Source organism: Pelodiscus sinensis, chromosome 29, assembly GCF_052426305.1.
Source record: "Pelodiscus sinensis isolate ZL-2025 chromosome 29, ASM5242630v1, whole genome shotgun sequence".
Lineage (NCBI taxonomy): Eukaryota > Metazoa > Chordata > Testudines > Trionychidae > Pelodiscus > Pelodiscus sinensis.
The window spans coordinates 6,754,821-6,768,321 of record NC_143080.1 but is presented as its reverse complement, the minus strand read 5'-3'; the positions used below and the strand labels follow the sequence as shown (position 1 = coordinate 6,768,321).

The 13,501-nt window shown below is 68.7% G+C and overlaps 1 protein-coding gene across 2 annotated transcripts; it reads left to right on the top strand.

The window, feature by feature from the left end:
* Window positions 1–7,385, top strand: GHDC (GH3 domain containing). Of its 2 annotated transcripts, none has more exons than XM_089773994.1 (9): window positions 1–60; window positions 606–883; window positions 989–1,125; window positions 1,779–2,163; window positions 3,561–3,750; window positions 3,888–3,959; window positions 4,368–4,501; window positions 4,936–5,024; window positions 5,924–7,385. In XM_089773994.1, exons 2-9 carry the CDS (start codon window positions 616–618, stop codon window positions 6,122–6,124), a joined length of 1,476 nt encoding a protein of 491 aa, XP_089630120.1. In that variant the 5' UTR covers window positions 1–60; window positions 606–615; the 3' UTR covers window positions 6,125–7,385. The 2 variants fall into 2 exon arrangements, with proteins under 2 accessions (XP_089630120.1, XP_075767411.2); XM_075911296.2 differs by having other exon boundaries at window positions 1,590–2,163.
* The last annotated feature ends 6,116 nt before the right edge of the window (window positions 7,386–13,501 follow it).

The following is a 13,501-nucleotide window of genomic DNA, read 5'->3' as shown; positions in this document are numbered from 1 at the left end:
GAGCCGCAGCTGCTCCGGCCCTTTAATTCTCCGTCACGTCAGCTGGGCGCGGGGGGGTCGGTAGGAAACGCGACGCTGCGTTCGGCGCGGGGGGGCCCTGGGGATTTTGCGAGCCCCGGGGGCCGTGGGGATTGGGCCGTGGGGGCGCCAGGGGACCCGGCAGGGCAGGGCGGGGCCATTGGGGGCGCTAGTGGCCCCTGAGCTACTGGGGGGCCCGAGGGCACTGGGGGCGGGGCCGTTGAGATATTGGGGGGCCTGGGGACACTGGGATCCGGGTGGGAGGCTTTGGGGCACCCCTGGGGAGCACTAGGGCCATTGAGATGTTGGGGACCCTAAGAACACGGGGGGGGGAGACCTGGGGGGGACACTAGGGACCCTGGGGGCAGGGCTATTGGGGGTGATGAAGTCACTGAGATAGTGGGGGCCTGGGGGCACTGTGGTACTTGGGGGGCACTAGGAGCCCCTGAGATATTGGGGAGCCTGGGGCACTGAGTTGGGGTATTGGGGGCACTGGGGCCATTGAGATATTAGGGGGCTGGGGACACCAGGGTGGGGCTTTGGGGGCCTGTGTCAGTGACCTTCCCCTCCCCCCCTTCTCCCCACAGTGCTGCTGCCATGCTCCTGGCTGTGGGGCTGGTTGTAGGGCTGGCGCTGCTGCTCTGGGCCTGGCGCTGCTGCCTGGGGAGTGCAGGCTCCTGGACGGCCAAAGCGGGGCCCAGGCAGCCCTGGGGGCTCGTTCTCTGGCACCGGCTGGTGCTGTGGGTGCTGGGCCTGGCTGTCGACCGGCAGCGCCAGCACCTGGAGCAGGTGTCCAAAGATGGGCAGCAGAGCCAAGAGCGCCTCCTGCTGGAGCTGCTGGAGGGAGCTGGAGCTGCAGCACCAGGTACCTGGGGCAGAGGGGCCCATCCCACTGTGCCTGGGCGTGGTCCCTCGTGGGCAGGCCAGGAACTGGAGGGCCCAGGCTGACCCCAGCTCATTTGCCCCACAGACTTAGCCACCTTCCGGAAGCATTACCCCCTGGCACAGCCCGGCTCTGACGGGGCGGAGCCCCCCGCCAGCCCAGCACCACGGCCGGGGTCCTGGGCCCTGCTCTGGAGCTGCTTCGCCGCGGGCTCCCTGCTGCAGGTAGCGAGGGGGCAGCTCCTCCAGGCTGGGAGTTGGGGGAGGGCAATGTGGCTTGGCGCTGTCGCAGGGCCCTGCCCTGGTGGGGCCGTGAGAGCAGAGGTGGGAGCCAGCTGGGCGGTAGGGAGTGTGTTAGGCTGGCATGTTATGGGGGAAGGAGGATGTCGCATGCCAGCGCCCTGTGGCGGAGGGGGAGGATGGGAGGGTGTTGCAGGTTGGTACCCTGGGGTAAGTGGGGAAGGGGGTGTCACAGGCTGGTACCCTGGGGGGGGTGGTCTCAGGCTGGTACCTAGGGGGGTGGGTGGGGTGTTTCAGGAGGTTACCCGGAGTGGCTGGGTGCGGTGTCGTTGGCTGGTACCCTGGGAGGGAGTTTCAGGCTGGTACCTGGGGAAGAGGTGCGTCAGGTTGGTACTGGGGAGGGGCGGCTGGCCGTGCCGGCTCAGCGTTCCCATCTCTCCCCCGCCCAGGGGCCCGTGCTGTACCTGGATGTCCTCGGCAGAGCCTACCCAGAGGCCCTGAGCCCACGGGGTACTGCTCGCTTCTCCTGGGCCCGGAGCTGCGCCCTGCCTGCCGCGGCCTGGCCGCTGCCGACCCTGTACTGCACTCCGGAAGGGGCGGGCACGGTGCCCTCGCGAGCTGTGGCCCTGTACCTGCAGCTGCTGTTCGCCCTGCGGGAGCGGGCGCTGCGGGCGCTGGAGGCCGGGCTGGCGTCGGAGCTGTACGATGCCCTGGACATCCTGCGTGCCAGCTGGGAGGGCCTGGCGCAGGACCTGGCTAGGGGGCGGCTGAGTGCCCAGCTGGAGCTGCCTGAAGGGACCCGGCACCAGCTGGAGGGGCTGCTGGTGCCCGACACGGCGCGGGCGGCGGAGCTGAGGGCAGAGTGCGCCCGGGGCTGGGACGGCATCGCCCGGCGCCTGTGGCCGCGGCTCCAGGTGGTGGTGGCGGCAGAGCCCAGCGGCGAGCAGCTCTATGGGGAGGCCCTGCGAGCGTCGGCGTGCCAGGGCCTGCCCTTCTACTGCCCCTTCTATGGCGCAGCAGGAGGTGAGGGGCATGGGACCAGCACTGGGCAGTAAGCAGCACCCAGGCGATTGGGGGGGGCGGTGACTCCCGCCCCGTGTGGCAGTGGGGAGGGCGTGGTGACACCTGGGTAGCAGTGGGGGGCGTGGCGACCCCCGGCCCGTGTGGCAGTGGGGAGGGCGTGGTGACACCTGGGTAGCAGTGGGGGGCGTGGCGACCCCCGGCCCGTGTGGCAGTGGGGAGGGCGTGGTGACACCTGGGTAGCAGTGGGGGGCGTGGCGACCTCCGCCCCGTGTGGCAGTGGGGAGGGCGTGGTGACACCTGGGTAGCAGTGGGGGGCGTGGCGACCCCCGGCCCGTGTGGCAGTGGGGAGGGCGTGGTGACACCTGGGTAGCAGTGGGGGGCGTGGCGACCCCCGCCCCGTGTGGCAGTGGGGAGGGCGTGGTGACACCTGGGTAGCAGTGGGGGGCGTGGCGACCCCCGGCCCGTGTGGCAGTGGGGAGGGCGTGGTGACACCTGGGTAGCAGTGGGGGGCGTGGCGACCCCCGGCCCGTGTGGCAGTGGGGAGGGCGTGGTGACACCTGGGTAGCAGTGGGGGGCGTGGCGACCCCCGGCCCGTGTGGCAGTGGGGAGGGCGTGGTGACACCTGGGTAGCAGTGGGGGGCGTGGCGACCCCCGGCCCGTGTGGCAGTGGGGAGGGCGTGGTGACACCTGGGTAGCAGTGGGGAGCGTGGCGACCCCCGGCCCGTGTGGCAGTGGGGGGCGTGGCGACACCTGGCTAGCAGTGGGGGGCGTGGCGACCCCCGGCCCGTGTGGCAGTGGGGGGGCGTGGTGACACCTGGCTAGCAGTGGGGGGCGTGGCGACCCCCGGCCCGTGTGGCAGTGGGGGGGCGTGGTGACACCTGGCTAGCAGTGGGGGGCGTGGCGACCCCCGGCCCGTGTGGCAGTGGGGGGGCGTGGTGACACCTGGCTAGCAGTGGGGGGCGTGGCGACCCCCGGCCCGTGTGGCAGTGGGGGGGCGTGGTGACACCTGGCTAGCAGTGGAGGGCGTGGCGACCCCCGGCCCGTGTGGCAGTGGGGGGGCGTGGTGACACCTGGGTAGCAGTGGGGAGCATGGCGACCCCCGGCCCGTGTGGCAGTGGGGGGCACTGTGCTGCTCTTTGCACGAGCGCAGTTGGGGCCCCCATGGTTTGCCAGCTTGAGGGGCGCTGGCAGCTGCTGGGGGAGCGGGGGCAGGCTGCCTGCTCAGGTCACTGCCCTGCAGGCTGCTCCACCCCCCTCCCCCCTCCCCAGCCCTATGAGGTTGCCGTGCGGGTGTTTCCAGCAGCTGTGGGTCTGTCCGGGACGGGACGGTGGGGGGGGCGGGGGGAGGAGCTACGTGCTCTCCCTGCTGCTGACCCGCAGTGCCCCCCCTCCCCCAGCTCTGCTTGGGATGAACCTGTGGCCGGAGCAGCCTGACTCGCGCTACCTGCTGTGCCCGGGCTGGGCTTTCTGCGAGTTCCTGCCCGTGGGGCCGGGCGCCGAGGGGCCCCCGGAGGCCGTGCTGCTGGCAGAGCTGCGTGAGGGCCAGGAATACGAGCTGGTGCTGACCGCCAAGGCTGGGCCGCTCAGGTGTCCCCTTCCCTGCCCTATTTCCCGCGCCCCCCGCGTCTGTACGCCCCGTGCGGCTGCTCCCTGCTGCCCGGGGACGGAATGGGGCTGATTGTGGGGGTGCGGTCAGGGCTCACGTCCCCCCCTTTCTCCATTAGGTGCCGCGTCGGGGAGGTGCTGAAGGTGGCTGGATTCCACAACCACTGCCCCATGGTGGGGCCCGTGCGCAGGTGGGGAGAGTCGCCCCCCCCCCCCCACCACACACACCCTGCAGGGCTGGGCAGAGGCAGCAGGTGCCTAGGGCCATGCCCATGGCACGGGCAGGGGGTATCTCCCTGCCCCTGCTTGCCCCAACCCAGAGGGTCTGGGGGGGTGGAGACCTTTCCCTTCCAGCCTGCAGAAGGGGGCGATCTTGTGTCCTTGGGGCCACCCCCAGCACCGGGCTCCCGCCCCATCCGGAGCCTGGGGAACGCTGGGGCCTGATGGAGGCTGAAGTGGGGTGTGGGCTGGGGGCTTCCCTCCCCTGTGGTTTTGGGGCGGGGGGGGGCTGTTCTCCCCAGGCCAGTGAGGCTGTGGCGCTGCCCCCTGCTGGCGGAGGGGCAGTCTCCCTGATTTGCCCCCTGCCCTCGGCTCCGCAGGCTGAGCCAGACGCTGAGCGTCCGTGGGGAAGGCGTCCCGGAGGAACGCTTCTACCACAGCCTGCGCCGCGCCGTGGCCATGTGGCCGGGAGCCCGGCTGGTCGATTACGTCTGCGCAGAGAGCGGCCTTCTGGGTAAGTGCCACTGCTGGCTCCAGACAGCCGGGCACCGCTCTGCCTCCAGGGCTGCGACTCCTATTGGCACCCTGGGGCTGCCCAACCCTGTCTGTGCCCGGGCCCTACTGGCCATGCCCCCAGCCTGGGCCCAGCTGGGTGGGCAGGAGGGGGCTGAGTGTCTGGGGTCACTATGGCTGGTGCCAGCTGACGCCGTGGTCGGTGGGGACCCCCTGCCCACGCTCCGGCTCCGCGGTGCTGATGGCCGGATGGCACCGCCTGGGAGTGGCTCTGCGCCCGTCGGAGCGAGGTGCCGCCCAGAGCTGGGGCCGTCCAAATTCCTGCCCCTCCCCGTGTAGGGAGGCTCCCCCAACCGGCCTGAGCCCCTCGCTGCAGGGATGCTCTCTCCTGCCCTTCCAGTGGGGTGGGTTGACGTGGGTCCGTGCTCCCCACAGGTGCCTCCTCCGGGGCCTGCGCCCCCCATTACCAGGTGTTTGTGGAGCTGCGGGGTGTGCGGGATCTGTCAGAGGCGCAGCGCTATAAGGTGAGCGGCGTGGGAGGGTAGCCGCACGGGGCGGGGCTGGGCAGGGGCAGGGGGTGTCTCCTTGCCCCAGCCTAGGGGGCCTGGGGGTCGTGGGAACCTTCCCCCCCACCCCCCAGCCTGCAGAAGGGAGCATCCTGTGTGCTTGGGGTCACTCCCAGCACTGGGCTCCAGCCTCACCAGAGCTACACAGGTGCCCCCCACCTGTCCAGGGGTTTTCCCTCACGTGGCCTGTGCTGCCATGGCTGAGTTTGGCCACCAGGTGGCAGCTCTCACTGGTCAGGTGCCCAGCTTGCCACAAGGGCATGGAGGGGCTCAGCTTTGGCACTGCTGAACCGGGGGATGGGACCTCTGCTCCTGGTGTGCTGTGCCCTGCAGGCGCCCTGCCTCCTGGGGTGGGGGGGATCTGCACAGGTGGAGGGAGGCACCCAGCCACGCCTGGGGCCAAGAGAAGCACCGTGAGGCACTTAACCGGTGGAACTCCTCGCCGCGAGGTCTGACCAAGGCTGGAGCAGAGCAGGATCCCAAAGGGGCCAGGACATTGCTGTTACCCTTTTGGGTAATGAGCTCCTCCAGATGCATGCGAGAGGCCAAAATACGGTGGGAGGAAGAGTCCCCCCCCCCCCTTGCTAACAGCGCTCGGGGCAAGTGGTCCTGGTGCTCCAGGACATGTGGCACCTTCCCCTGCCACAGCTGGGACTGGCTGCTGTGAGGAGGGGCGCCTGGGCCCGTCCAGGCTGGAGACCGGTGGGGCTGGAAGGAGCTTTGGTGCACAATGGAAGGTCCAACCCAAAACTCAGCTCCCAGAGCCTGAACTCAGCCTGCCTGTGGCCCGGGACAAGTCCTGGTCTCGGCGGTCCGAGCGCCCGTGTTTAGGCTCCATCCCCTCCCTCTCCCTGCAGCTGGATCAGTGCCTCCAGGAAGACTTTCCTGTCTACAGAACCTTCCGCTTCAAGGGCAGCATTGGGCCGGTGCGGCTGCACCTGGTGGCGGCTGGGGCCTTCAGGGAGCTGCGGGACACAGCGAGCCCCCCGGGCCCCATGGCCAGAGTGCTGAGGGAACGGCGCCCGTTGCACTTCATCCAGAGCAGGGTCATCTCCTGAGGCCTGGCCTGGGCTCTGTGCTGCTGCTCACAGGGGGAAGGGAAGCAGTGGGTGCGAGGGGGGGGGGAGATGGAGGGCTGCTCTCTGGTCGAGGCTGCACGCGGAGCTGGGCTGGGGGGTCTCAGCCTCAGCTGGGGGTGCACCTGCCGTGGTCACCAAGCGGGTTCAGGGGAGCAGTGGGCCCCCCTCTGCCACCCAAGGGCTCCGGGCAGCTGGGCGAAGTTTCCTGATCTTGCCCCTGAGGCAGGCTTTGCCCGAGGGGGTCTGCCAGCTCCCCGGGGGCCCCGCCTGCTGGGGTGGGTGATGCTGCTCCAGGGGCCGCCCTGCAGAGGGCAGCTTGCCCACCAGGTGGCGCTGACATCAAGCTCAGCTCCCCGGTGCAGTGTGTTGGGAGAGGGGCAGGAGAGACCCCTGTCTCCCTGGGGTCCCTGCCCCTGTTGCGGAGGGAAGCCGGGGGGGGGGTCCCTGGTGCCCCCAGCGGGGGAAGGAGGCTTGCCAAGGGCGGGGGATGAGGCAGCTGATTGCTGAAGGGCAGCACCTGGTGGGGGCCCTTATCTGCCCCACTGCACAGCTGGGGGCTGCTGCTCTGGGAGGCCCAGGGCACTGGGGACAGCCACCAATCAAGGCCTGGCTAATGCTCCAACCCTTGCACCCCCCTCCCCCAACTTCCTCTGTCTGCTGCCTCTGCTCCACCAGGGCCTTGGTAGTGCCGGGGCCACGGCTGGCTGGAGAGGGAGCTGCCCTCGTTGCTGGGATCGTCACCAGATGTTCCGCTTGTGCCTTTTGCCCTCACCTCTGCCTCTGCAGCGCCCCTGAAATGCAGCCACCTCTGGGGTGGAAGGTGGCAGCTGCAGAAGGGGGGGGGGTACATTTCCGCCAAAGATACGGAGCAATCCCTGCCATTCAGGTGCTTGGTTTGGCAGGCTGGGGAACCCCCGTCACTCTGTTCCGGGGAGCTGAGCTGGCTGGCAGCTGCAGGGCTGGTATGGATGCCATGCCCGGTGCTTCGTAACCTGGCCCCTCCGACGTTGTGCCAGGGGCCTGGGTCCTGAAGGGGTTGGCTCTGCTTGCTGGTGCAGCCCTGCCCGCCTTGGCCAGGCAGGGGTTGGGGCTCGCTGGCAGCCTGTAAGCTGCGTTGTAGCACGTGCCCTCCGGTTTGTGAAACAACGGGGGGGGGGGGGGGGCTGCTTTTAATGTTTCCGAAAGCAAAATAAAGACGGATTATCTGTGAGCGTAACCGCCAGGCCCTGCGTTGTGCTTGGGCCTTTAATCCCCATTAAGAGATTTCTAGCTGGGAGGCCACCTCGGCTTGATGAAAGAGTTCCCCTGGCCGTGGGTCTTGTATGCGGGGGGGCGGCCCTATGAATATTTCACCAACTCGGCATCTGTCCGGGGCCCCCTGGGACCGGCTCGCTGCGGCGCCTTTGAGATCCGAGGGCAGCAGGCAGGGGAGCCGGCTCCTCCCGACAGTTTGTGAAGGTTTTCTTGTGAGGCAACTGAGCTGTGAGGCTCCAGAGCCCTGCTGTGCAGACAGCTGGGCCTGGGGTGGGGAAAGCAAAGTCCCTGGCCTGTGCTCCTGCTGTAGGAAGACACAAAAGGCAGCCCCCTGCACGTTGCTGCGAGGGCTGATCCGCCCCAGACAGGGCCTGGGTAAAAGGCCCGTGTCCAACCATTCCCCCGTCCTGTCCATGCGGCAAAACCCGCACTGCCCTGTGTTCCCTCGGCTGGAGTCTGCCCTGCCCGCTCCTTGCTTTCCTTCCTTTCCTGGCTGCCATCTGCTCAGGTGCCCTGGGGGAAACCAGCAGGGCCCAGGATTCCAGCTCCCCACCTGCCGTCGACGGGAAACGGGGCGGCCCCGGGCACTGCACACGTGGGACCTGGCCGTGCGGTGCCTCCTCGTTTGCTCTGCAGGGAGCCCTTCTCATCCCACACAGCTGGGGAGGGCGGGTGTCCCTTACAAGGGCCCTCCCTGAGGCCTGAATTAATTTCCTCCGCTGTGTGCTGCGGCGTCCAGCCTGTTCGCTCTGCTCTGCCTCGCCGGCTCCCAGAGCTGGGCGGCCGTGCACGGGGTGGGGCTTTCCAAGGAACTTATCTCAGGCCTCCCTCCCTGGACCCTACGGCTGCGTAATCAGCGGAGAATCAGGGATTGCAGCCGGCCCAATGCTGGGGCAGCTTGGAGCACTCGCAGGTGGGGGCAGGGGCGGGGGGGATCAGCTGCTGTTGCTAGGGACCCCTCATGCCGCGTGGTGGCTTTGCAAACGGGAATGACGGGTTCTTTGTGTTACGGTGATGCCTGCGGATCCCAGCTGAGATCCAGGCCGTGTTGGGCCAGGCACTGCCCAGCCTCCAGTGGAATCAGCCCCCCTCCCTTGTGCCAGGCGCCGCCCAGCCCCCACCAGGATGGGAGGCCCCTGTTGTGCCAGGCACCACCCAACCTGAGATGGAAGAGCTAGATAAAGGCATGGAGGCTGGGTCCTGCAATGGCCGTGAGCCAGGCTGGGCAGGGATGGTGTCCCTCTGTCTCTGTCCTCACCGGATGGCTGCCTGTTCTGTCCATCCCCTCTGGGGCACCTGGCATGGCTGCTGTGGGCAGACAGGTGCCTGGGCTAGATGGACCGTTGGTCTGACCCAGCCTGGCCGTTCTTCAGCACGTAGGGCAGGTGCCGCCCACAGCTGGTGGAGACCAGGGCCCGGTGGCTGGGTGTGGCACAGCGGCACATGCTCCCCGCCCAGGAAGAGCTCACAAGCTGTGCACAACAGACCACATCAAGGGTTAGGAATTAGACGGGGCAGGGGAAGCAGGATCCCTCACCCCTATTTAGAGGGAGGTTATGTGCTGCCCAGCCCCCAGGGTGGGAGTGGGAGAGGGGGGGAGAGGCATTGGGAGGGAGCTGGAGAGGGCCAGAGGGTGGGGTGGGAGGCTTAGGGGGCAGATGAAGTGAGAAGCCAAGGGCCCTGCTGGAGGTAGATGGAGAGGTAGGGTGAGTGCTGTGCGTAGGGGGGGTGGCTTGGTGGGTGTCCAGAGTGGGGCAGGGAGGGCAGGCTTTTGCAGGGGGGGGCTGTATTGGGCTATGTGTAGCAGAGATGTGCAGATGGGGTAGGGAGCAGCATTTTGGGGGGTGGTTAGTTGTGGTAGGGGTGTGGGCTTTCAAGGTGTAGGGTCTGGGTAGTTGGAGGCAAGGGTGTGGGGTTTCGGAGTGCAGGAGTGGGTAGCTGGAGGCAGGAGTGTGGGGTTTTGAGGTGCAGGGAGTAGGTAGTTGGAGGCAGGGGTGTGGGGTTTTGGGGTGCAGGGGGTGGGTAGTTGGAGGCAGGGTGTGGGTTTTGGGGTGCAGGGGGTAGCTGGATGCAGAGGTGTGGGGTTTTGGAGAACGGGGGGTAGTTGGAGGCAGGGGTGCAAGGTTTCAGGGTGCAGGGGGTGGGTAGGTGGATGCAGAGGTGCAGGGTTTTGGAGAACGGGGGTAGTTGGAGGTAGGGGTGCAAGGTTTCGGGGTGCAGGGGGTGGGTAGGTGGATGCAGAGGTGCAGGGGGTGAGGTTTTGGGGTGCAGGGGATGGGGAGATGGAGGCAGAGGTGCGGGGTTTCGGAGAACAGGGGGTAGTTGGAGGTAGGGGTGCAAGGTTTCGGGGTGCAGGGGGTGGGTAGGTGGATGCAGGGGTGTGGGGTTTCGGAGAACGGGGGTAGTTGGAGGTAGGGGTGCAAGGTTTCGGGGTGCAGGGGGTGGGTAGGTGGATGCAGGGGTGCGGGGTTTCGGAGAACGGAGGGTAGTTGGAGGCAGGGTGTGAGGTTTCGGGGTGCAGGGGGTGGGTAGGTGGATGCAGAGGTGCGGGGTTTCGGAGAACGGGGGGTAGTTGGAGGCAGGGGTGCAAGGTTTCGGGGTGCAGGGGGTGGGTAGGTGGATGCAGAGGTGCAGGGGGTGAGGTTTTGGGGTGCAGGGGATGGGGAGATGGAGGCAGAGGTGCGGGGTTTCGGAGAACAGGGGGTAGTTGGAGGTAGGGGTGCAAGGTTTCGGGGTGCAGGGGGTGGGTAGGTGGATGCAGAGGTGCGGGGTTTCGGAGAACGGGGGTAGTTGGAGGCAGGGTGTGAGGTTTTGGGGTGCAGGGGATGGGTAGTTGGAGGCAGGGGTGCGGGGTTTCGGAGAACGGGGGGTAGTTGGAGGCAGGGTGTGAGGTTTTGGGGTGCAGGGGATGGGGAGCTGGAGGCAGGGGTGCGGGGTTTCGAGGTGCAGGGGGTGGGTAGTTGGAGGCAGGGTGCGAGGTTTCGGGGTGCAGGGGGTGGGTAGGTGGATGCAGGGGTGTGGGGTTTCGGAGAACGGGGGTAGTTGGAGGTAGGGGTGCAAGGTTTCGGGGTGCAGGGGGTGGGTAGGTGGATGCAGGGGTGCGGGGTTTCGGAGAACGGAGGGTAGTTGGAGGCAGGGTGTGAGGTTTCGGGGTGCAGGGGGTGGGTAGGTGGATGCAGAGGTGCGGGGTTTCGGAGAACGGGGGGTAGTTGGAGGCAGGGGTGCAAGGTTTCGGGGTGCAGGGGGTGGGTAGGTGGATGCAGAGGTGCAGGGGGTGAGGTTTTGGGGTGCAGGGGATGGGGAGATGGAGGCAGAGGTGCGGGGTTTCGGAGAACAGGGGGTAGTTGGAGGTAGGGGTGCAAGGTTTCGGGGTGCAGGGGGTGGGTAGGTGGATGCAGAGGTGCGGGGTTTCGGAGAACGGGGGTAGTTGGAGGCAGGGTGTGAGGTTTTGGGGTGCAGGGGATGGGGAGCTGGAGGCGGGGTGCGGGGTTTCGAGGTGCAGGGGGTGGGTAGTTGGAGGCAGGGTGCGAGGTTTCGGGGTGCAGGGGGTGGGTAGGTGGATGCAGGGGTGCGGGGTTTCGGAGAACGGGGGTAGTTGGAGGCAGGGTGTGAGGTTTTGGGGTGCAGGGGATGGGGAGCTGGAGGCGGGGTGCGGGGTTTCGAGGTGCAGGGGGTGGGGAGATGGAGGCAGGGGTGCGGGGTTTCGGAGAACGGGGGTAGTTGGAGGCAGGGGCGTGGCGTTTCGGGGAGCAGGGGGTGGGGAGCTGGAGGCGGGGTGCGGGGTTTCGAGGTGCAGGGGGTGGGGAGCTGGAGGCAGGGTGCGGGGTTTCGGGGTGCAGGGGGTGGGGAGCTGGAGGCAGGGTGCGGGGTTTCGGGGTGCAGGGGGTGGGGAGATGGAGGCAGGGTGCGGGGTTTCGGGGTGCAGGGGGTGGGGAGCTGGAGGCAGGGTGCGGGGTTTCGAGGTGCAGGGGGTGGGTAGTTGGAGGCAGGGTGCGAGGTTTCGGGGTGCAGGGGGTGGGTAGGTGGATGCAGGGGTGCGGGGTTTCGGAGAACGGGGGTAGTTGGAGGCAGGGTGTGAGGTTTTGGGGTGCAGGGGATGGGGAGCTGGAGGCAGGGTGCGGGGTTTCGAGGTGCAGGGGGTGGGGAGATGGAGGCAGGGGTGCGGGGTTTCGAGGTGCAGGGGATGGGGAGCTGGAGGCGGGGTGCGGGGTTTCGAGGTGCAGGGGGTGGGGAGATGGAGGCAGGGGTGCGGGGTTTCGGAGAACGGGGGTAGTTGGAGGCAGGGGCGTGGCGTTTCGGGGAGCAGGGGGTGGGGAGCTGGAGGCGGGGTGCGGGGTTTCGAGGTGCAGGGGGTGGGGAGCTGGAGGCAGGGTGCGGGGTTTCGGGGTGCAGGGGGTGGGGAGATGGAGGCAGGGTGCGGGGTTTCGGGGTGCAGGGGGTGGGGAGATGGAGGCAGGGTGCGGGGTTTCGGGGTGCAGGGGGTGGGGAGATGGAGGCAGGGTGCGGGGTTTCGGGGTGCAGGGAGTGGGGAGATGGAGGCAGGGTGCGAGGTTTCGGGGTGCAGGGGGTGGGGAGATGGAGGCAGGGTGCGGGGTTTCGGGGTGCAGGGGGTGGGGAGATGGAGGCAGGGTGCGGGGTTTCGGGGTGCAGGGAGTGGGGAGATGGAGGCAGGGGTGCGGGGTTTCGAGGTGCAGGGGGTGGGGAGATGGAGGCAGGGGTGCGGGGTTTCGGAGAACGGGGGTAGTTGGAGGCAGGGGCGTGGCGTTTCGGGGAGCAGGGGGTGGGGAGCTGGAGGCGGGGTGCGGGGTTTCGAGGTGCAGGGGGTGGGGAGCTGGAGGCAGGGTGCGGGGTTTCGGGGTGCAGGGGGTGGGGAGCTGGAGGCAGGGTGCGGGGTTTCGGGGTGCAGGGGGTGGGGAGATGGAGGCAGGGTGCGGGGTTTCGGGGTGCAGGGGGTGGGGAGCTGGAGGCAGGGTGCGGGGTTTCGAGGTGCAGGGGGTGGGTAGTTGGAGGCAGGGTGCGAGGTTTCGGGGTGCAGGGGGTGGGTAGGTGGATGCAGGGGTGCGGGGTTTCGGAGAACGGGGGTAGTTGGAGGCAGGGTGTGAGGTTTTGGGGTGCAGGGGATGGGGAGCTGGAGGCAGGGTGCGGGGTTTCGAGGTGCAGGGGGTGGGGAGATGGAGGCAGGGGTGCGGGGTTTCGAGGTGCAGGGGATGGGGAGCTGGAGGCGGGGTGCGGGGTTTCGAGGTGCAGGGGGTGGGGAGATGGAGGCAGGGGTGCGGGGTTTCGGAGAACGGGGGTAGTTGGAGGCAGGGGCGTGGCGTTTCGGGGAGCAGGGGGTGGGGAGCTGGAGGCGGGGTGCGGGGTTTCGAGGTGCAGGGGGTGGGGAGCTGGAGGCAGGGTGCGGGGTTTCGGGGTGCAGGGGGTGGGGAGATGGAGGCAGGGTGCGGGGTTTCGGGGTGCAGGGGGTGGGGAGATGGAGGCAGGGTGCGGGGTTTTGGGGTGCAGGGGGTGGGGAGATGGAGGCAGGGTGCGAGGTTTCGGGGTGCAGGGGGTGGGGAGATGGAGGCAGGGTGCAGGGTTTCGGGGTGCAGGGGGTGGGGAGATGGAGGCAGGGTGCGGGGTTTCGGGGTGCAGGGGGTGGGGAGATGGAGGCAGGGGTGCGGGGTTTCGGGGTGCAGGGGGTGGGGAGATGGAGGCAGGGTGCGGGGTTTCGGGGTGCAGGGGGTGGGGAGATGGAGGCAGGGTGCGGGGTTTCGGGGTGCAGGGAGTGGGGAGATGGAGGCGGGGTGCGGGGTTTCGGGGTGCAGGGGGTGGGGAGCTGGAGGCGGGGTGCGGGGTTTCGGGGTGCAGGGGGTGGGGAGCCGGGGTAGGATTTGAGGGGCGGGTGGGGGTAGTTGGAGGCAGGGGCGCGGCGTTTCGGGGAGCACGGGGTGTTTGTGGCACCGGGGGGACGTTGGGGGTGCAGGGAGCGGGACCCCCGGCTCAGGCTGGGCTCGGGCCCCTCGCCCCAGCGCTGCAGGGGCCAGGCTCGCAGCTCGGCTGGGGGCCGCCCCGCGCCCGCCCCCGCCCCCAGCCCCTCCCCCGCCCCGCTCCGCCCCCCTCCAG

What these genes read in the sequence shown, in the direction of transcription:
- GHDC (XM_075911296.2), top strand. Translation starts at nt 616, where the DNA reads ATGCTCCTGGCTGTGGGGCTGGTTGTAGGGCTGGCGCTGCTGCTCTGG. An exon ending in CTTCTATGGCGCAGCAGGAG is followed by an intron (nt 2,164 to 3,560) that starts GTGAGGGGCATG and finishes CCCCTCCCCCAG; the next exon opens with CTCTGCTTGGGATGAACCTG. An exon ending in ATGGTGGGGCCCGTGCGCAG is followed by an intron (nt 3,960 to 4,367) that starts GTGGGGAGAGTC and finishes TCGGCTCCGCAG; the next exon opens with GCTGAGCCAGACGCTGAGCG.